Source organism: Lissotriton helveticus, chromosome 11 (assembly GCF_964261635.1).
Source record: "Lissotriton helveticus chromosome 11, aLisHel1.1, whole genome shotgun sequence".
Classification (NCBI taxonomy): Eukaryota; Metazoa; Chordata; class Amphibia; order Caudata; family Salamandridae; genus Lissotriton; species Lissotriton helveticus.
Genome location: NC_136072.1, coordinates 54,385,883 through 54,410,098, shown reverse-complemented (window position 1 = coordinate 54,410,098; position 24,216 = coordinate 54,385,883). Strand labels below are relative to the sequence as shown.

The following is a 24,216-nucleotide window of genomic DNA, read 5'->3' as shown; positions in this document are numbered from 1 at the left end:
CAAGAGCATTGACCACGTGTTATCAAACTATGGCAGTGGGATGCAAAGGACAAGACACCAGGGCTCTGGTCACACATCAACACGCAAGCTCTTTCAAGTTCCAAAAGCAAATTATTAACGGCTAGGTTTTTTTCTTGGATTTTTTTGGTACCATATTTTCTTGCAATTTCCATAGCATGGTCCACCCAACAGACTCACACATACACAACTGATTGATCTCACCCCACCAAAAATTTGGGGATCCCTTCCCAATATTACAGGATCATCTTTGCATTACAACGTTGATGCCAATGAGACAAACATGAGGAGCTTTCAGAAGTCCCTTTAGAAATTGCTATTTGGTCAAAAGGAGACAGGTAATAGTCAGTGCTTTATGAAAGTTAATATAGCCAGGGATAAGCTGGGATGCTTTTTTCCCTTTCGCTTTTCTGCATTTTAACTCCGGACTTCCACATAGTTCTTAGTGACCAACAGATTCAGCTTCTCTTTCATCATGTGTCACTCAGAACCTCTGGGTCACTTAAAGTCCTTGATACAGATGTTTGCATGTTACAGCAAATAACCAGAGATTTCACCTGCTAGGTACCACCTAAGGGGGTGAGAGCAGACCAAGGGTTATGATTGGCTCAAGAGGATCAGGGAGAGCTCTTAACATGCACCCCCCACCATAAGAAGACGCGCTCAGGTGTTTCATTCATGATTATTATCTTACGTGTTCAATCCACAAGTTCGTTGTAAGGGTCTCATCAGCTTCTTTCTGGAATGATCAGTGAGAAACAAAATCAATAATTAATAGCAATGTAAACAGTAAATGGAGAAACATGCACATAGTAGTGAGCTATGTAATGAGTTACGTGAATACAGTTAAATGGCGTGCGGAATTCACATGTTTTACAAAGTCCCTGTGAGCTCTGTGCTGATTTCTGAGACTATAGGCAAGGATTCCTTTCTTCGCCTTTTGTGTGTTTGATTTCACACCCTAAGTTGCCAGGGGTGTGCCCAAGCTTTTCAATTCTTATTCATGAATGTATCACGTAAGATTTAAACATGAATACTGGCAATTGTAATACCAACATTACAATCAATGTTACAGGCATTAAAATGCAAGTTCATTTGAAATGTTGATGAGGGATACATGTCAAAAAACAGGAGACAAGTTTTTTGACATGTATCCACCATCAACATATGATACATTCATGAATAAGGATAGTCTACACCATATGAGACTAATTACTAAATGTCGGTTGGCAGGTATCGTTTACAGGCTCAAATAAGCAACATAATCATTGTCTAAAAATTATTTGCATATAATAGTGAGATATACATTATTTTTGTTGATGGTGGTGTTTATTTCTATTTTCTTAGAGTCCCCTGACAAAGGGAAGTTTCCCGAAATGCATTGGGACATTTTGTAATAAAATCATGACATGTGGATTGATTTTACATCTCCTGTGTTTTGATAACATCTGTTCATGGCATCTGGATGAATACAATTAATTGAAAAATATTATTGAGCAAGATAAGTAAAAGTTTCTGAAGAATCGAAGAGGAAAATAATGAAGAATTATGTAGCTTTGATTGATTGGATTCATTCTACAATGGTTGTGACTGTACAGTTTGACTTGGTACCTAACTCTGGTCCCTTCGCTGTTCAAGTGCACCCACATGCCATTTCCTTTTTGTACATGTAAGGTACCCACAAGGGCAGGGTGCAGTGTATGAGAAAGGTAGGACATGAGCTGGTTTGTGTGCACGTCCTGATAGTAAAATACTAACAATTTTGTTTTTCCCTATTGAAAGGCTATCTGTCCCCATAAGTTAACAAAGGAGTTACTTTGTAACATCTTACAAATATAACTTTCCATTGGGACAAGATAGGAAAACAGAGTTTAGTATGTCTGAACTCAGAATTTAAAAATACATCTTTTAGGAAAGATGGTTTTTAAATTGTGTGTTTGAAAATGCCACTGTTAGAAAGTATATATGAAAAAACCGAGCACTGTCCTTGCGCTCTTGTACTGGTGCACTGCGCTGAGTGGGAACAACTCCCTCCAATTAATCATATTCCTCCAGATAATCCAAAGTAATCTTTTGAATCAATGGGATTTTCTTGCTCCTTGTTGCTATTTAATCCTAAATACGTAATATACTTCACCACAACGGAGACAGTAAGATACAATCTGTAGTCTTTATTAGACATTCCAAATACATACTGTATGCCATTTTAAGCTTCGTACAGCAGTACGTACAAATTGATCTCTGTGTCTCCGTTGTGGTGAAGTATATTAAGTATTAAGAATTAAATAGCAACGTTACCTTTGTGGTTTGGGGCGATCCGCATATCACTGGTAGTACACAATCATATGAAAATAATCAAGGATGGTATCTGTTAGAAAGTAGGCATTTTCTTGCTTAACCATCCTGTGTGCCTCGGCTGGATTGTGGATTGACTATCTGGCTTTGGAGTGACAGGGGCTTGGGATGTGCATTCACTGCAGGCAGCCACGGTGCACAGACATAATATCGACTCCAAAATATCGTCTGGACAGAATATCGAGTTTTAAATATCGTTTGGAGAAAATATCGACTAGACAGAATATCGACAGCCAAAATATCGTTTTTAAGGTAAGTGAAGTAATATCGACTGTAAATAATATAGACAGTGAAAATATCCAAGTATATAATCTAGATAGTAAAAAATATAGTTTTTTAAATAATATTTAATTATTTATAGTGTGTTTATGTTATAATATGTGTGAAAAGTGTCAATTTATTTTATTATTTTTTTTAATTAATTATTTTTTTAATTATTGTGTAATTTAATTCTGTAGCGGGTTGTGGGTTTATAGGGGAATAGGGTGGGAAGTAATTTAATTATAATTAATTAAATATGTAAATTTATTAATTGGTAGTAATAATTAATTAATTGGTAATTAAATAATATATGTTAATTATTTAAAATTTAATTGGTAATTAATTTTATTTAATTGATTAATTGCTAATTATGTTAATTAAAATAATTTATTTTCTCTAGCGGGTTGTGGGTTTATAGGGGAATAGGGTGGGAAGTAATTTAATTATAATTAATTAAATATGTAAATTTATTAATTGGTAGTAATAATTAATTAATTGGTAATTAAATAATATATGTTAATTATTTAAAATTTAATTGGTAATTAATTTTATTTAATTGATTAATTGCTAATTATGTCAATTAAAATAATGTATTTTCTCTAGCGGGTTGTGGGTTTATAGGGGAATAGGGTGGGAAGTAATTTAATTATAATTAATTAAATATGTTAATTTAATAATTGGTAGTAATATTTAATTAATTGTTAATTAAAAAATGTTTGTTAATTAATTAAAATGTAATTGGTAATTAATTTTATTTAATTGATTAATTGCTAATTATGTTAAATGAAAGGGGTATTTTTAGGGTTCAGGGTCAGTTTTTAGTTTTTGGGTAAAGGGGTATTTTTAGGGTTCAGGGTCAGTTTTCAGTTTTTGGGTAAAGGGGTATTTTTAGGGTTCAGGGTCAGTTTTCAGTTTTTGGGTAAAGGGGTATTTTTAGGGTTCAGGGTCAGTTTTTAGTTTTTGGGTAAAGGGGTATTTTTAGGGTTCAGGGTCAGTTTTCAGTTTTTGGGTAAAGGGGTATTTTTAGGGTTCAGGGTCAGTTTTCAGTTTTTGGGTAAAGGGGTATTTTTAGGGTTCAGGGTCAGTTTTTAGTTTTTGGGTAAAGGGGTATTTTTAGGGTTCAGGGTCAGTTTTCAGTTTTTGGGTAAAGGGGTATTTTTAGGGTTCAGGGTCAGTTTTCAGTTTTTGGGTAAAGGGGTATTTTTAGGGTTCAGGGTCAGTTTTCAGTTTTTGGGTCAAGGGGTATTTTTAGGGTTCAGGGTCAGTTTTCAGTTTTTGGGTAAAGGGGTATTTTTAGGGTTCAGGGTCAGTTTTGGGTTTTTGGGGTACATATACAATATTGCCTATTATTTAATTAAATGTTGTTACTATATATATATGTTTTAAGAAATATGATTAAAAATATATATTTTTTTTTTACTTTCATTAAATATTTAATTATTAAAAGTTATTTTAAGTATTGTTAATTATATTTTAGTAATTAATTTTTTATATTAATGTAATTAAACATTGTTTTTAGTAAAGTCGATATTTTTTACAACGATATTTTTGTAAACGATATTTTGTAGTCGATATTTTTGTACTTACCTGTTTGTACATACAAACTCGATATTTTTGTAGTAGATATTTTCACCTCGATATTTTGGGTACTCGATATTGTGGTAGTCGATATTCTTTCAGTGATCCGGCAGCCACTTGTGGGGGTTGAGGTGTATTCCGCCTTTCCTGGATGAGTCAGGACTGGGCTGAATAGAGTACTGGGAGGAGATTTCCTTGCACCTGAATAGGCCTAGTCTGCCTTACACAAAGCTGTTTCTACCTCCTGCCAGGTAACTGGGCCAGAGAGGACAGAACTGGTTTGGACCAAGCACAGAGACTCTCTGCCATAAGAGAACAAAGGGAAATGTGGTATAAATATTGGTGCCCAGACCTCAGAACTTTAGAAATCTTTTCGACTCAGAAACCTGCCAAGAAGAAGAGCTGGAGAAGTTGTGAGGAGGAACTACCACTTTTCTGTGCGCTTTGCTGTGTTGGCCTGCAGTGTCTGCTTCTGTCTTGGACAGAGAAAGACTGGACTCGTCTGAACTTTCTGCAAGTTCTTTTTTTGAGTTTCTCCAAGTGCCTGAGGTAGAGCTTGCCCCCTGTTCAAGGAGTCTCAGGAACAGCAAATACTTCAAGTTCATCTGCTACGAGCACTGGGATTTCTATGTTTTGTCCTGCAACAGAAGAAAAAGCAACCCAACACCGTCAATGACACCGCTTCCGACTAAGTGTCCTGAAGGCACCGCAGAGGGCATCACCGTACTTCGCACTGCAATCCAGGTCTCACCAACAATGACGCCTGATGCCGCATGAGCCGCTGCTAGCACTACACCTCCTCGCTGCACGCTGCTGCCCTCGACAACACTGCTCCATGTCAACCTCATTGACGCTGTTTGCATGATGGTTCAAGTACACTGCTTGTAAGTTACACAATGCACCACCCTCATCCTGCACCACAGCCTTGGCCTACCAATGCCAGTGCCACTGACTCCAGTCATCAGCCGATGACAGCGCTTCAGCAATGACGATGCCACTGCTTGCACCGTGAGCTGCCAGCATCGTGACGAGCCCCTCATCACTTCACATCCCAGCCCTGGTCTCACCGACTGGACAACCACGACCTGAGGGCACTGCACGCCACACTTCTGCACCTCACACCACAGCCCAGACACCTTCTGGCACTCCCGACTTCAACTGTGAGGAGTTTGATCTGCAGCGCATGTGACTTCAAGGGCCCGACAACTCCTGCACCGACCTCCGGAACCAATGCCTGCTGACGCTGGCTCTTCGGAGATCAATGAGAGGTCGCTGAAGCTATTGATTTCAAGGAACTGTATGGTGGATTGTTAAATCATTTTGGGTCTGGTTTGGAGCAGATAAAATTTTTGATATTTTTCTAAAACTGGTGAGGTGTCCTTTTTCAGTGTTTTCACTGTACTACTGTTGTTTAGGTGCAATGCTTCACACACTACCTCTGAGATAAGCGTGACTGCTCGTGCAAGGCTACCAAAGCTACCAAGGGGGTGAGCAGGGGTTGTTTCAGGAGTGTAACTCCCTTATCCTGACTAGGAAGAAGGGTCCCTACTTGACAGGGTAACAACCTGCCAGCTATAGACCCCCATTTCTAACAATGACTATGGGGTAGATAAACAGAAATGAGAGAGACGCAATGTGTGTAAAAAAGTGCATTTGTGCTTCGCTCAAAAAGTATAGCAAAAAAAGCAAAAGGATTGAGCAGAGCTTGGTGACAGAAAGACAGATGGAGAGGGGTTTCGAGAGCAAGGGAAAGAATATAAGTCTTCTCTGTATGCAACGAGTATGGAGCAGAGCTTACACTCCCATGGAGTGCTGTATAAGAAGTGAAAGCAAAATAATGTAGAAGAAAAATACTTCCATGATGTTGGCAGTGGAAGGATGCTGCCCAGTAAATAAAAAGCAAAGGTAAAGAAGAAATGCTCCGGAGATGGGACAAAGATGACAATATGGTAGAAAGCCATGCAATGAAGGCAAGGAACTAAGACAGACAAGAAAGCCATCCAATCATGAGCAAGGGGCTGACACACAGCTTACTACTGTATGCTATGCTGTCTTTAACAGGCAGCTGAAGCTGTCTTATCAAAATGCAAAAAAGAGAAGCAAGATGACTAGTTTGATGCAGAAACGCCACTCTGCTAATAACCAGAGTTTCATTTGTAACAAAATAAGTGCTGGGCCCTCGGCAGGAGGCCACTGCAGCTTACACCACACATTACCCCTGCCATGCTGTCAATGACAGTACCAGCTCAACTACTAACCATCACACTCCTACAAGTGTGACAATTTGGGCTATTTCATGTCCCCAAAACTATAAGAATGGCTTGGGCGGCAGGTAATAGTCATGTGTAACCCTTATTGAATTAAAAATTAACTGTTGTTGTGGTCATCTCTAAATTAGCTAGACAGTGCCACCTTGTGGCAGGCTGTCACAAGCATTGGTGCTGACAGTTGAGTGCTGGTGCCGAGCATCGGAAACCACCGGCTCAAGTTAAGCAATGCTAATGTCTACTATACTTTAACACTAAACTCAACTCACCACTTTTATTGCCTTCTTTCAATGGTCCTCTTGTATAACTATTTTAGTCTCACCCAGCAGATCTTCTGCCACACACATCAGCCTCACTTTCTTCCCTGCTCCCTGGCCTTCGGCTATATTTATTGGCCATCTTAAAAGACAACATCTGTGCGGATTCTTCAATTCATGCTCATTGTCTATCAAGGCTTCCTGTACAGTTGTTCCTCCAACACAACACAAGATGCCACACCACAGGCTTACTAGAGAGATTGCTCCTCAAGATATACTGCTAGAGATGGTCTTTCAGGGAGGCATGCTCATGGTCTTCATCCTAGTTTGTTTGTAAGAAGTAGCCTTACCAGTGAGATGAGGTTGGACAGCGTCAGCGCCAGATACACCACCACTGCTTCATCCTTGCTCGTCACTGGCCGCAGGTCCTTGTTGTATCCTTTTTCATTGAATAGGTGATTGATTAATTCCTCCTCTTCACTCCAGCAGACAATACCTGGAAGGCAGAATGTCAGCAATGGTGAGAGTGAGGGACATTAGGGCATTAGAGTACAGGATGTTGTGAATATTTGTGGGCACCTGTGCAAGAGTGGATCATGTTCTAAATGTTGAACAACACTGTTGAAGGCCTTCAGATCTATTTACTTGTGAGGTCTCGAAGTGATGAACAGAAAGAACATGAGGAAAGCTGTCCAACAGAATAATGAGAGGAGTAGAGGCCACAGAAACTGAGTCCCCTTCTGGTAACAGACTAACACAGGTAAGACAGCTCTGGAGGTTGAGTCTCTGCTGCAGCCCACGGGCAGCATCTCAGTAGCTCCAGTGCCAGTAGGACAACTTGAACATTCTTAAACCAGCAGGAACATATCAAACTTAAGATGCAGTCCTCAAAACATTATTGTGAGAGTGGAGTCTAGCTAAAGTCCCATCCTGTAGACGGGCACGACCTAAGCAACGCGGGCGGCTGACTTTGGAACACGTGTGACTATTAGTCACCACCCCGCCAGGACCCATGCTGTAATACCTCTTCATTTTAAAACATTTATTAACACATTCAGAAGTCCTGAAGGTGTGAAATTACGAACCGTGAGTAATCCGGTTCCTTATGAGGCCATAGGTTAGGGTGCACCTTAGCGAGTGCATACCGCCATGGTCCCTGGTCCTGAGGAAAACCTCACAACTGGCAAACAGAGGCTGAAACATGTAGACCTAACATTTTAATTTGGGATGTGGCTGACCAATTTACTCAGTTGCAACACCCACTACACATTTTTTATCTAGCCTTACTATCCCACCATAGTAAAGACTATTTTAACTCCACTTACTGCACCCTCACTTGCACTTGTCACAAAAATCCAGCTCTGCTGTAATCAGGCGTTGAAGCACAGCGGAGAGGCATTCGGCCTCTCTGGTGGGGGCCCAATGATGAAGCATGTCACCAACTAGGTTGGTGAGTGAGAGCCCTTTATAAAAACATGAGTGATTCCTGCTTATAGCCCTTCAACCTTCTGGCTTCACTCTTCTGTTGTTTATTGAATATTCCCGGTAAATAAGAGTGGAGGCAACGGATTCCCTCTCTCTCTTGTTGTTTATACATATAAAGTCATATTATACAAATCCAGAAGAGGATGATGTAAGCAGTAGCAACTTGGTATTGCCAGATGACACAGTGTACATAATCTCTTATATTCCACACTGAACAAATGTTCTACTTTAGTACTTCAATCTGCAACATTAGAACATTTGCATGTGATAGTAATGAAGACAGTTTCTGTGATTGGAGACGGGATACAGATGTAAGAGGTCAATTGACATCGCATTTGTTCCATCGTGCCACAGTCCAATTACGAAAGGCGACTTTATGAAGTACATCTGGAAGCCATGGTTATCTTACTTACATAATTCACTATTAACACAAGAGGAGAAATGGTGGCTTCACTCACCGCACTGCCTTCCAAAATTCATAACCACCAAAGGACGCAGCTAGGCTTTTCACGAGGGAGAGTGGTCCTTTACCCCCACCCCCCCATCTATCTGAGTGATGCTTATCCTAGATGATAACCTAGTCTGAGAATTGTAAGATATTGGATGAGGTGGTATCACCCATGTGATGTGGCATGCTTCACCATCTGCCACCTCATCCCATCCTGGTAAGATGGTACCACCAGGTAGGACTCAACTCCTGATTGTTGAGGAGTTCTTAAAATATAGTAATCTTCTGAATAATGTTTTGGGGATCTAGTTATATACTAAAAATACCTTAAGGTAAACCACAAGGATTTCCTTATTAGGTGGTGTCTTAGGAATGAATACAAATACTTTAAAGTATAATGAATGGATGCAATGAGGTACAATGTCCCTGGCATCCTTATTGTTTGCCAACAAACTCCACGCCACAATTCAGCTGAGGACAGGGGCTGTATAGGTGAATAATGGTTACATCTTCTTGACAAATGTGTGACTACAGAAGTTGCCATCCCTTCTCAAACCAGGAAATGCAGGAATAGCCCAAATAGGGTGTTATACTATTATTATACAGGAAAGGGAAGGTCGGACTTTGCCTCTGATTCTTTACATGTACTCTATGCTAGGGATCCTTCTAGAGCCCTGAAGAATGCCTGAGACCAGTGCATGGCTAAAAAGAGGCAGAAACATGTTGGCAAACGATAGGGATGCAAGGATGTATTTTGCGCTAACAAAATATTGCTAAGAGCGACAGAACATGAAAAGCAATCCGAGCAGTCTTTTGCGCTCACTAAATGTGCTCTTATTGTAGTATTTTTCCCCCCAAATGCTCTTAATTATACCAAAGGCATAATTGTGTTATTATTGCAAATTCTGCGTCCAGCAGCACACATTTTCTGAAATTACCCTGGCATAATTGAAGTTCCACCCTGGCCTAGATATAGCTGTTCATGTCCAACCATGTACTTTGTGTCAGAGAAAATAATGTTTCTACACAGAACAGGGGTATGGTGGACAGTCTGTGAGAACGAAGTAACGGCCACATGCATCATTGTTGCCGTTTGCGATTTCTTAATTGCGAAAATTAAGGAATCGCAATTAAGAAATCGCAAAAGGCTATGCATTAATAAATCGCAATTTTTTTTGCAATTTCTTAAAATTCCTTAATTGCGATTCACAATTTGCGAATCGCAATTAAGGAATCCCTTCCCATTGATTCCTATGGGCCTAGAGGCCCATAGGAATTAATGGGAAGTCATTCTCAATTTGCGATTAGCAATTTGCGAATCGCAAATTGAGAATGCAATTTCAAGGGTGTAGGTGGGGTCCAAAGAACCCCCCCTGCACCCCTGAAATATAACTTTAAGTGCATTTTTCACACACACACATGACCCAAGGGCATGTGTGTGTGTAAAATGAAACTTTCAAAAATGCACTTTTGTGCATTTTTGAAAGTTTTCGCAAATTACCATGAAGGTCAACTTCATGTTAATTTACCTCTCCCTATTTGTGAATTCGCAAATTTAAAATGTTCATGCATTGCATTTAAGAAATCTAAAATTGCGATTTCTTAAATGCAATCGCAATTTTAGAAATCGCATTATGATTGCGATTCCTAAAATTGCGAAAAACATGATGCATCCCAATTTTGTCAATTGCATTCGCAAACGGCAGAAAATTGCAATTCGCACCGTTTGCGAATGCAATTCACAATGATGCATGTGCCCGGTGGTCTTTGCCAAGATTTCAGATGGGCCCTACTGACTTCAATGCGCCGATGATTACAAGTGGTGATTTCAGAACCATGGACAGCTCCGGGCGGTTCCTGGTAAAGATACTGGGGGCAGTGCAAATCTATGGGGTGGGGGGCAGAGAGTGATGCTTCAGGCGTACCAGGGGCTCTTGCAAAACACTTTCCTTTGGGTTCCCACGTGTTATCATTGCCAGAACCTTGGTATTTGAAAAATAACACACAAGAGGATATAAATATTTAAAGTAAATTTCATTTGAGTGTTATATTTGTGTATTTGTGCTATTCCTAGAGGCACTGTTCTTGGGCAACTGGACAGTTATAGTGCCCCTAAATGTCCCACTGACCAATGAACCTGCACAGCTGGAATCAGGGTTCACAGGGGATTGCTATGATTTGGAACTTTCTAGTCATTAAAGAGTCAAAAACTCCGGATCCACTGTCAAGAACAACATTTTAGCCAATAGGGGTCACAGCTGGATGAAATGAACTTTGGCAGACATGTAGAAGGAGTCATAGACCCTACCTCCATTTCTATCATAGCAGAGTCTCCTTCAAGGTGTCTTTTAAAGGTTAGTAGATGCTTTAGGCAGGTTCTGGTCCTGGAGAAACTTCCTCCACCTTCATCCTTCCTAGTGAGGGAAAAATTTACCAAGGCACATCTAAATTCTGGAAACTCTTGCCAGCGCCTCACAGGCCCTCGGTTGTATTCTAAGTGCTAAGTGGAGGTTCCACTGCCTATACTGCCTTGAACGGAGTCTGCTCAGGAGGTATCATCTTGCACTTCTTCTCCGGCTACCTTGGGGGGAGCTGAATTGATGGAATAATCTGTGTTTTCCAGCCAGCCTTCTCAGCTATCTGTAAGACAACTCCATATGTATGCATGCTGTGACCAGCTGCATTTCGTTTGGCGGTGGGTCACATGTACAATTGCATTTTCCTCTCAACTTTAACTAGCTCAGACTGATAAATACATTTAGATCACACGTACATCATGTACAAACCCTTGATGTACACTTCACAATACATTTATTGCAGATGTTAGTGTTTCCTACATTTTTCACAATTTTCACACTTCTCAAGTCACGGTGTATCCCAGTACATTGAAGCAGCTGTAAGGCTGCAATGCAGCTATACACAATACATAAAAATACACCATAGCGTTTAATATCTAATGTACCTCAGAGAATTCATACCAATTAATTTCAATATCTTTTTCATTTTTACTTTGGTATATTTACCAAAGCAGGCCTTTTCCCCAAAGCCTTGCCTCTTTTCACTCAATAACCATCATTGTCTGTTCATTAGTTGTTTTCACTTTCACAGTGGGTATTGTTAATTTCAGTAGCACACACCACAAGGATTATGATTTGTTCTATTGGAATGGTCTGTGTTCCTGTTGCCCATTGTCCTACACCCTGCATGCAAGTCTGGTGCTCCATGCCTGTGTGCACGTGCAACACAAGCATCACTATTGTAGGGCCTTTCGGTGCATGTGCGACATGTCATATTTTGCTTGTGCATGATCAATGTTAGACACACAATGAAATGCATACTTATTAAATTCACATTTACTTAGCCCAGTTGAAAAATAATATTTTAGAGTAGATGGACGGATGATGGCATTTATTAAGGCGTTTTATCATGTTTTCCTAAAAGAGGTGTGTTTTGGGTGTCCTGCTAAAGGGGCAAGGAATGGAGAAACCATAAATGCTGAGGCAGGGAGTTCCAAAGGGTTGTCCCTTAGACTGTGAATGATAGGCCCTTCCTCAGTTTTTGTTTGGACTGAGGAGCTTGCAGCACCCTTTTGTGTTGGCTCCTCAGATCCCTGCTAGGTTCATACAAGCGATTCCCTTAGCTGTACACGAGGGGATGTCGTCGATGCGTCTGTGCATCCACCATCTCAGTGGGAACAGAATTCTCTCCTCACCATGCAGACTCCAGGAAGAGGAGATTTTACCTACAACTCCTGACCTCTCCTGCCCGGTCCCTGGATTAGCTTGACTGCGGTGGATAATCTAGGGATCTATGGACCCATTTGGGTGGCGGGATCCCTGCGTCAAGCATTGATAGAGTCAGGCACTAGCAGGATGATATATGGGATGGAAAGTCAGGATAAAGGTAGTCTGAGATTAAAGGATTGAGGATACCAGCTTCCCCCAAGGGGTCATTAAGAGTCAAAGTGGAAACCAAGGTTATTGAGTCTGAAGGCTACCTCTAGTCTTGAGGCACAGATTTCAGGGTACGGTGAAGGCTGATGTTGGGGCTTCAGAGCAGGATTGTTACTATGATGCTATAATCATAAAACAAATAGAGAAATACTTACCATTTGATATTTTAAAGACAGTGGTCACTGCCATTGTATTGACAAGACTAGACTACTGCAACAGCCTCTATCTAAATCTTCTGGTGGGCTCACTGAAGAAGCCTCAGATTTTTCTAAATGCTGAGGCACGTGTCCTTCAAAAGAGCCCCAAAAACCACTCAGCAAAAGCGGCCATTTGCAAACTTCGTTGGCTGCCTGTTAGGCACAAATTGTCTTTAAAACTCTTTGCAAGGCCTATTATACCCTTCATGGGCATGGCCTTTCTTATTTCAAAAAGAATCTGGGGTGGTGTACGCCCGGTAGGACCCTGCGGTCCAGATCTGCAAAGCATTTGGTGGTCCCAGCTTTCAAACGGGCCTCTTGGGGTGGCAGAAGAGCTTTTAGGTCCACTGTCCCACTTTGGAACAGACTGCCTTTTGAACTCAAAACAGCTGCCTCCCTTTCCCTTTTAAGAAAGTCATTGAAAACATGGCTCTTTGTACAGAAATAGATGATGGTGCAGGCCTTTTCTTGTCTTGTTCAGTGCTAAGACGCCTTTGGGTATTCGCGTGCACTTAACACGTTTCCTCGTTCATTCATTCATTCATTCATTCATTCATAAAGCTCGAGTTGGCTGCTGTGCATCCACTCTTGCCTGGTTATTAATACATTTTGAAGTTCCAGCACCGCAGAATGATCCAGACTCCACCTGCCCTAGACCTGGATCAGCAGATGACTCTGCTTTTACCTGCATAATCTCAAGAAGATGAAACAGAGGTGCCGGGTAGATACTGCCTCAGGTAGAGACGGGGTGCACCCAGAGGGACCCCACAGGATGAAGACAGCTCCCTGACGCTATGGAAACTTTTTGTGACCAGTTAGAGGGTTAGGGATCAAGTCACTTCAAAGTTTCATGAGTTACCTGAGCCATTGTGGTCAAACTGCTCAGCAGAAGATGGTGGTCCACAGCTCAGAAGCTGCGGAGACGCCCAGCATCGCCTGCAGACAGCTCGCAACCTCAGCAGTGGCGGCTGCCGCATAGCTAGATGGGGGGTGGGGAGGATGGCGAATAAGAAAAAAACGTACCTGTCAATGCCGGCCGCCTCAGTGCTCTTCTCCGGCTCTCCTCCCGACAGTCACTGGGGCACAGGCTCCGCACCCAATCCCGGCGCTGATCTCAACAGCATGAGAGCAACGCCAGGATTGGTCTGAGTGGCTTGGTTGGCCGCTCAGACAGTGCCTGGGAGTCTGTACTTTTTCTCCAACCTGGATGTGCAACACAGCTGGTTTGGAGAAACCTAATTGCGCATGTCTATTTATTTGGCCGGCCTAAGGTGGCCCTCCGAACCAACATGCGCACTTTAAAGTGCCCATCACTCTTCACCCTGCAAAGTTCGGGCCCGTCCTACACTGACATTGGGTTAGTAAGCCAAAGGAAAATAAAATTATAATTTTGTTTTATTATCATTTTATTTTTCCCTGACCAATTTTGGCAAGTGGGGTGACGCTCCTCCACTTACCCCTGAACACTGCTGGGGTCTAAAATGCGTCACCCTAAAGAGCTAATAGGGTTCAATCTGTGTTATATTGTAGGTGAAAACCAGATTAAAATGGAGCCAGGCTGCTGTTGCTCTTAAGGGCTTTTGGTAATCCCAGATTTCTCCACAATTTTGACCAGAACCGATAAATTGGTAATAAGCCAAGATCGAAATTTTCTACACTAACTTCCTTCTGTTTTTACAAATGCATCACCATTACTCTGACCTACAATCTTCCCCTGCAATTTTTTTACATATGAATCAACTAGGACATTCAACTGGAAACATAGAATTTCAAGAAATAAAACGGAATATTAAATAATCCTTTTTCTGGGATCGCCTAAACAATCTGAAACTTGTTTCCTAATTCCGCCTGCCATATTCTCTGGGACTGTGGCCTCCAACCTTTTCTGAAGTACAAGCTATTTATTCTCAATTGAAATATTCCTGAGCCACGAATATTAATGTTGTAATGCTGACCACATCAGACAAGATTACATTAGTGGCCACCCCTATGCAAATTACCAGCAGTGAACACATCAGTGCATGTTGCAGGGTTGGATGCAGAAATGCAAAAAAGGCTTTGCCAATGTGGAATGCATCTATATGAGTAATACACAATAACCATTGCTGCAATGCCCCAGTGCAAAGGTCATAATGTTAATTTTTCCAAAAACGTCACATTATTTATCACTCAAATATTAGCTTTAAATATATTTTGGGAACTCAACCATTCTTCTCCAAACATCAGCATATGAGTTCTGAAAATATATTAATTTTCATCTTGAGGACAAACTTTACAATTTTGGTATACATGTGTTAATTCAGCCAAGCAAAAACTTCAAGTTTAGCATGCTGGACTGCACACAGGAGAGCTACTTACAAGTAGTGGAAGAGCTGCCTGTAGCTCATGAGCTACTTATTGAAGAAGCCTGAATTATGGAATCTAAAAGTCTCCCCCATGCCACCAGCTCCCTCCAGCAACCGTCCTAAATGCACGCGCTGATCAACAAGTTAACATGAAGAACAAACCAGTTTGTCCTTCCCAAGAATGGGCACCAGTTTCACCAGAAAAATTGCACCTGCTATCGTCTGTACTTTCCTAGTGATTTTAATCAAGCGCCTACTCAGTTCAAAGCCCATTCTAGGTGCCTGGGTACCCTCCACTGGTTCCGTTTCTTGTAATGATGCCAATGTCCTAGTTATGCGTCTTTCATACACGACTGGCAATGCTCAACCTGTTCTGACACCTAAGCCACTATGCCAATCCACCACGCAGAAGATGAGCAGGCGCACCCGGTACTTAGCAGAGGCATACCTTTTGAAGCACCATATGCAGGTGTAAGAGGGAGGCGGTCAAATGGTTGTACATCTCGGGTGAGTGACATCATCAGAAGGAGTACATCTGGTAGTTTTAAAGCACTGTAGGTGAAGGTTGACTCCTCGTGGACTCCTATACTTGGGGCTGGAGACCCCATCCTGCTGAACACAAAGACCCACCAACCCTCTAAACGAGAGCTGAAGTGGCGCAATTGCTAAGCAGAAGTGAACGGGGATACACAAAAAGTGGACTGGATATGCAACTCCAACAGACAACGCCCCAGGAAAGCCACCTGGTTCACCACAGACCTCCAAGAGTCAAGATGCACCTGCAGACATCTCGCGAAGAACCGGAGAAACAGCAAAACGCCAGAAGCTCACAGCCTACAAGAACGCCATGACTTAATAGCACCAATGCATCAGGTCCACCAAAAGGACCTTCATCCGAAACAAGATCCTCACCAACTCTAGCAACTCCAAGGTACTTTTCAGCGTCATCCAGGAATTCACCAAGCCCCCAGTGAAACCAACCACGGACATCATCCCCTCCCAGTACCTCTGCGACAAGCTTGGATTCTACTTCCATCAGAAAATCAAGGACCTCTATGACAACTTCAAGGACCTGACACCTGACACCAGAACCACCTCCCTCTACAGCAACGCCATCTGGCCTACCATTTCTTCCTGGACCCCGGTGACCATGAGGACACCACCTCAACCATGAAAGGCATCCACTCAGAGGCCCCCACAGACCCCTGCCCCCACACATCTACCACAGGGCCGCCATTGCTCCCGAACTACGACGCACAATCAGCACCACTTTCAAGACCGGCACCTTTCCCAACGACTGGAAACGTACAGAAGTCAGACCCCTCCTCAAAAAGCCATCAGCAGACCCCTCGGACCACAAGAGCTAACGGCCCATCTCCCTCCTCCCTTTCGCGGCAAAAGTCACAGAGATCGTCAATTACCAGCATACAACATTCATCGAAGAAAACTCCATCCTTGACCCCTCCCAATTCGGATTCCAAAGCAATCACAGTACCAAGACCACCCTACTTGCCACCACACACGACATCCGCACCTTCCTCGACCAAGGACACACCGCGGCCCTGATCCTACTTGACCTCTCTGCAGCGCTCAACACCGTCTCTTACCGCACACTCACCACCAGACTCCACGACGCCGGCATACAGGGAACCGTCCTTGACTGGATCCGCTCTTTCCTCGCCGGCAGAACCCAAAGAATCAGACTTCCATCCTTCCTTTCCGAACACACCAAAATCCACTGCTGAGTGCCCCAAGGATCGTCGCTCAGCCCCACCCTCTCAACATCAATATGGCCCCCTAGCCACCATCCTCAGACAGCACAAGCTCAGCATAGCATCCTACACTGATGACACCCAGCTTATCCTCTCACCCACCAAGGACCTCGTCACCACCAGACTCAACTTCCAGGAAGAAATGAAGGACGTTGCATCCTGGATGAACAGCAGCTGCCTGAAGCTCAATACGGAGAAGACAGAGGTCCTCATCCTCAGACCTTTCCCCTCCACATGGGACAACACCTGGTGGCCCACCACCCTCGGCAGCCCTTCCACCCCCACGGACCACACCCAAAACCTCGGCATCAGACTCGACAGGTCAATGCCGCTGCCCCCAGCTATTTCAACACCCTCCACATCCTCCGAAAAACCTTCAAATGGATGCCCCCTGAATCAAGAAAGACCATCACACATGCACTCATAAATAGCAGACTGGACTACGGAAACACCCTCTATTCTGGGATCAACAAGTCTCTGCTCCACAAACTCCAGACCATAGAGAACACCGCAGCCAGACCAGTCCTCGGCATCCCTCGATGCGAGCATATCACCCAACACCTGTGCAACATCCAGTGGCTCCCCGTAGAGAAGAAGTCACTTTCAAGATACTCACCCACACCTATAAATGCCTCCACAACAACGGACCCCAATACCTCAACAAGAGGCTCTCCTTCCACGTCCCCAAGAGAAACCTCCAATCCACCGACCTTGCCCTGCCGAAACCTTGCGCATCCACAAAGCCAGAACAGGTGGAAGAGCCTTCTCCTACACCACGGCCAAGATCTGGAACAAACTCCAGATCGAAATCAGACGTGCCTCCTTCCTGAACAGCATAATGATGCTGCATTTCGTAATGATAAATTGTGTGAACAAGACTGCTTAGCCTGTTGAAACGCATTACAGTTTGTTAAATAAATTCACTCCGGCATAAACCTGAGAGAGTGAACAATTCTCCTTTCATGTTGAGTGCGATATATATATATATATATTCTAGGCTTTGTCATTAGTTGAAATGGCAGAGCGAGTTAGCAGTTTAAACGTGCTCTACTAATCTGCAGCAGCAGGCTGGGAGACATGTTTTACTTTCTCACACTGACAGTGACACAATATTTGCTTCAGCCCACGAGGGACACTTTAACTTACAGGCCCTGGTACTATGGTACTATATACTAGGGAGCTCTAAGTAAGGTATCCTATGCCAATTGGGTATAAGCCAATTACACATAAACTTTTGAGTGTCTAGAACGACTATGGAGGAAAAGATGTGATCCCCTGAATAAAATCACCTATAAATTGGTGCTGAAAGCCCACTATGGCAAAGTCTGTGAGGGAAAACATATTTTTTGGCCTCAAAAATTGAACAAGCTGGGAACAGCAGCAGGGAATTGTTCAAGATTGTAAAGGACTTTTCTTCCCCCAATGCGATAAAGAGCCCCTTCACACCTACTTATGAATGGACGAATCATATTGCGCAATACTTTTATAATTACATTTAAATTATCCAGGATTTGCTTTGGGATTTGCCTCTAGCTGGCAAGGGCAATACTGGCCTGTCCTCCCCTGGCACCTCAATTTTAGATGAGACCCTTCTGGAGTTCCCTCCCTTTCCACTGGCCACGTCACTTAAAATAATGCAGGCTCTGAAATCCGGCTCTCCCTCGGACCCCTGTCCTGCCAAAAATGTGGCATCCATCGCTGAGGTATTGAATTCAGCCGTCAACCGGGTTTTGAACCTGTCCTTGTCTGAGGGATTTATGCCTGATAGCAGAAAACACAGGAAAATCCTCCCGCTCCTAAAAAAAACCTCAGCTGATCCTTTGGTAGCCAGCAATTATATTCCAATATCGTTGCTGCCTTACTTCTCCAAAGCTTTGGAGAAGTATGTGACTGTTGTAGTCACTGATTTTGCAGAGGCAACCCATTTACTACATCCGAGCCAGTCAGGGTTTGGAGCCAACTTTAGTATGGAGACGGCCTTATTGGAAGTCTCAGAGACGATTAAAACTACTCTTGATAGAGGAGGAAAAGCTGTATTGATATTACTGGACCTTTCGGCGGCTTTCAATACCGTGCCCCATGACGAACTTCTGAGCAGACTTCAGGGCTGCGGCATTGGGAGCACGGTCCTTAGATGGTTCTCTTCCTTCTTGGAAAGCCGCCAACAAACAGTTTGGTCCCCCCTTTTTCGATCCTCATCCCTCCGTTGAAAGTATGAGTGCCACAGGGTTCTGTTCTAAGTCCAACCTTGTTCAACATATATATGCCCCCCCCTTGCACCTCTGGCAGAGGAACATGGGGCAAAAGTAATATCCTACGCCGACGACACTCAGTTTTTGTATACCTGTGAGAAGGATGAGGTGCTAAGAGGAAATGAAATCAACACGTGCTTGGCAAAGGTGTTCGCCTGGTATGGGCAAAATCAACTGCTATGCAACTCAGAAAAGTCTGAAATTATTTTCTTTGAACATACTCCAGGCGATGAATGGTGGCCCCAGAATTTGTCCCCTCCAGCAAGCCCAGTCCCCACCGTAAAAAACCTCGGGCTGAAACTGGACGCTGATATGTCCATGAATTCCCAGGTCCAATCAGTTGCCGGCACTTGTTTTGGGCTATTAAAAATTATGAGTAACTTCCTCCCCTTGCTTCCAATCTCACATAGGAAAACTGTGGTCCAAGCCCTGATTACGTCAAGGTTGGACTGGGTTAACTTGCTGTACTTGGGCCTTCCTGATTACTTCCTAGGCTGCCTGCAGGTGGTACAAAACGCGGCGGAAAGGGCTGTACTTATGGTCGGACCCAGGACACACATGACCCTTTACTTGAAGTCCCTGCACTGGCTCCCAGTGCGAAAAAGGGTAAATTTTAAAGCCCTGGTGCTGGCCTTCAAAGCCTTTTACAACATTGGGGTCCCTTATATTAAGAAAAGAATTCAGCCCCATACACCATCCAGAACCTTGCGGTCTTCGACCCAGCGCCTGACGATCGTGCCAAAGTTTTTTCGGTCACATAAGGGGGGACGCTCCTTTCAGGTGGCAGCCTCGAAGCTATGGAGTAGCCTGCCGCCTTCCCTATTTTCAGGAGAATCTTAAAAACGGAGGTGCCTGATGTTGTGTTTCACTTCTCTGTTATGGGGTTATGCTAGCGCCGGGACACTTCCAGGAGTAGCCGCGTGCTCTACACATACCATGTAACCTAACATAACATAACAGTGCTTTGCACCAGCACTTAATTTTCAATACCTGCACTCCTGACAGTCTGCCCCATGGTGGCGCTGTTTGTCTAAATTAGAGATGAGCACAACAACAGTTGTTTATTACTTCAATATGCATTAAAAATTAGTATTGCCTTCTACCAAACAAATTCTAATAGCTTTGGGGGTCTGGAAAAGTTTGAATTGTCACACTGGTAAGACTGTGATGGTTAGTATTTGTGTTGGGACTGTCATTGGCAGCGCTGGAAGGAGCAATGGGGGGTGCAAGCTACAGTGGCCCCTTGATGAGGGGCCTGGTACTCACTTTTTCACAAAATAAGCCCTGGAGCTAAGCTGTGACTAGATAAAGTGAGTTGGGGGGGGGGCAGACATGTTTGTTCTGTTCAGACACCAGTCATTGCTCAAACGTAACCAACTTGAACTAACCTGTGAACACAGAAGGTGCCCCCTGCTGTATCATTTTGTTCACCAATGGCAGTGGGGGCACCAATTTTCTTTCTGCTCATCACCCCAAGGCGCTATCCAAGCAAGGGCAAGCTTTTATTTATGTACATGTCATCCATCACAAGTAATATGGATTTAAATATGCAACTTCATTACTGTTTGCACAACTTTTAATCACACATAACTGTTCAAGTTACAGGTGACATAATTTTCCTTCCACATACAAAGTGGCAGTGTGTGACCAAACATCTTTAGAGGGATAAATCTTGATGTGGAGACTGTTTAGAGCCCACCAGTGAGATAGCCACCATGAACACAGTGATACAAATCACTAGCGCCCCCTCGCGGATGGATTGTGCAGTACATCAACTCATAGTCCTACCAAATGCATTACAAGCAACAGATATTTTATGTGGCACTCAAGAGTATGTGTAAGAGCTCCAAATTTTGGCCTGCAATATAAGGAAATAAAGTGCATGCCCAGGATCACACAGTTAGATGAAGTAGGGCGGCCACAATTAGAATGAAATATAAAACATATTGGGCCTAATTTATGTGTGTTTGCCGTGGGGCAGCGCACCAGGCCTTCCTGCTAGGCTGCCGTATGGCAAAAGAAAAGGGCAGGAATGAGTCGTATCTATGAGATATGGCGCATTCCTGTCCTTTCCCCCTGGGGTGGCGCACAATAGGCTGCCGTGCGCCAACACAGGCACCATTACACCACGGTGCAAGGGTGCCTGCATTGAGGGGATGATTGTTTTTCTGGAGGAAGGGAAATACACAAAAACAACCACAAGTGACGTTTTCCTCTTTCTATGTCTGCTGCACCGCTACTATAACAATAAGTTTTTTTATGCGTCTCAACATCCATGGTTTCCAGCAGCGACTCAGTACTTTTAGCACGCAGCAGGTACATTAGTCTGTCGAACTATCTTATCTGTCGAGTGCCTCATGCATTTCAATTTGGGGGAAAGGTAAAATAGCGCACAATTCACAAGTCCCACAGCTCCATATGTGAGTGGGTGATCTAGTCCCAATAGTTCCTTTGCATTCTAGTGCTTGTAGTCCTCTTTACCTCGGTGCAAATTAAAACTACAAGTAACAGAATGCAACAAAAAATGGAATGGAACCCCTACGAGCGCATGGAACCGGGCAACGCGAGAGATTTTCTATACAGGACTTGTTTTCATTCTGGGGTGTTTTTAGAACCCTCGAGAAAATAAAACATTTAGTTGCATGCATCCTTCCATGATTCCGAGCTGCCCAAACATTGACCCACTGAGCTATCCTAGTAGCTCTCACCACAGCACACATTTCTAGACAGGGGTGGTTCTTGGCACCCACTCTTTGCCCCCGTCCCCCCTACCTCTCAGGCAGAAGGCCCAGAGCAGGCCGAGGCCGAGCACCTCCTTCCCCATGGCGCCCGAGGCGCGGCTCGGGTGTCTCTCACGTGAGGGGCCCGGTCTCCGGTTCGAGGCCTCCCTGCTTCAGTTCCTCGCTCCTCAAGGCCGGGGCAGGCAGTGGCGAGTGCCAGGGTTCCGGGGACGGACAGGGGCAGGTGCCCAGGCGGAAGGGGCAGGAAGCCAGGGGGCAGGTGGAGGCCTGGGATGGAAATAGAAACGGCTGCCAGCTCGGCCCGCCACTGGAGAGACTGAGGAATGCCATTCATCCGCCTCCAGGCATGCGAAGGAGCCGGGCCTTCATAGCTGCCGGGCATGGCGAGGAGAAAACAAGCACTGGAAATGCAAGCGGTCTGGCGTTTGTTTGAGTTAGAGCTATAGGCATTGTAAAATGGCTATGTTAGTTACCTACGTGAGTTGGAATGTATGTATGTGGTGTGTAGTGGAAGTATGTGGGTTGGATTGGATTAGTTAGTTGTGTAATTGTGTGGTGTGTAATTGTGTGTCTGGACTGGAGTGGATTTGTGGAGTGGAATTATGTGGCATCCACTTTAGACACGCTTCTAAACCTGCCCACAAGTTATGCCCACCCCCAAAAATGAATGAAATATCTCGAAATTATGCGTTATGCAATTTCACTTTAAAAAAATGTTTATTTACTCAACCTCTCATTTTGTATCATAACGTCCTGACAAATTATATACCAGAGGGATGTTTTACAGACAGACATTTTAAACTTGAACCAGTCTCTTGATGGTAACACACAAGGGGCCTCATTTATGAAAAGTGACACATCGCTGCGTGAAAACAGCGATGCGTCACTTTTCATTGCGCCCTCCTTGCGACACCAATGATGCGTCATATTTAGAGTATGACGCATCATGGAGCAAGGAGATACAGAAACGTCAGTATTTCTGACGTCTCAGTATGGGCCAAAAGTGACATATTGCTAGAGTGTGTCACAAAAGTGACACAACTCCAGCAATGCGTCCTTTCACATGGGGCAAGCCCCATGTGAAAGGGCCTGCGTCAGTCTTACGCCTGCTGTGAGACAGGCGTAAGAAATCGACGCATTTGTGTCCTAGAAGTGGTGCAGTGAAATCTTATAGATTTCACTGTGTCACTTCTTTGACCCTGTCTTGAGTCAGAACGCCCACCCCTGCATACATTATACCTGGTGTAGGTATAATGTAGCGCAGGGGTTTACAAAGTGACGCATCTACCTAGATGCGTCACTTTGTAAATATGGTGCAACAAGGCACATTTTTTACGCTGCTGGTGCGTCACAAAAAGTGACGCACCGGCGGCGTAAAAGTGACACATGGCCTCATAAATGAGGCCCAAGGTATTTTTTACGCTATTTGCATATTCACCTAAAAAAGTGACATAAGGGTATGGCAAATCACATTTCACTATAACAGCATCATTTGGTGACTTTTTTGACGAATCTCAAAAATGTCTTGACGAAAAACAGACAGATTTTCAACTAGGTGTAATTGCAACTGTTTGAGGCTGGTGCAACCCATGACAAACCACATGATGCCCAACAACTGGCTGGTCCTGGGTAGTTTGTGAATGAAGGCCTCACTAGCCCCTCTAGTGCAGTAGATGAAGCGTTTATTCCCATTGTACTCCCTGAGTAGTGCGGTGGACGTGAACAGTCTGTCCAATGACGGGGGTGGGATAAGAGGGAATCTCTGGTGCTTGGAATGGAGGCTTCCCTGAGTGGGAATATGTATGGTGGCCAATGCGGAATTACATCCACACCCGCACTCACCCCTCCTTCCACCGATCAATGATGACATTGTGCCAACGAGGAGTATGTAAGTTAGGCTCTGTGAACAATCGCGGGATATCTCTATGGAATATCTGCTCCCAGCCGGCATCATATCTCTCCTTCCAGCAACACCTCTCGTAAAAGGATTCCTGTTGGTGGATCACATACACACAATGATTCACTAGCCTGAATCCTCACTGGACATCAAGGACATCTGTGGTTTTTTTTGGAGTGGGGATGGTCAGCCCCCCTGAAATAGGCCGACCCCCATAGGGGCAGTGGCATATACATAGTTTTGAATTTTTCCTTTCAAAGGTAAGCTGATTGAGCCCCCAAGGAATGGAAAATATGGCAGCCATTTTAACTCTGGTCGCACATGAAATGAAATGAAATGAAATGTGGCATTTATAGAGCGCATACTGTCGCTCCCAAAGGAGCCTTCTGG

The 24,216-nt window shown here is 43.8% G+C and overlaps 1 protein-coding gene across 1 annotated transcript in view; it reads right to left on the bottom strand.

Annotated features, from left to right (window-relative positions):
• CHRND (cholinergic receptor nicotinic delta subunit) overlaps positions 1 to 22,117 on the bottom strand; it is a 76,204-nt gene extending 54,087 nt beyond the window's left edge. Inside the window, exons 1-3 of the mRNA XM_078667943.1 lie at positions 21,961 to 22,117; positions 7,087 to 7,232; positions 713 to 757 (exon numbers count right to left, since the gene is read on the bottom strand). Of these exons, the coding sequence (XP_078524069.1) occupies positions 713 to 757; positions 7,087 to 7,232; positions 21,961 to 22,012 (243 nt within the window). The 5' untranslated portion in view covers positions 22,013 to 22,117. The remainder of the gene's footprint in view (positions 1 to 712; positions 758 to 7,086; positions 7,233 to 21,960) is intronic.
• Between the last annotated feature and the right edge of the window lie 2,099 nt (positions 22,118 to 24,216).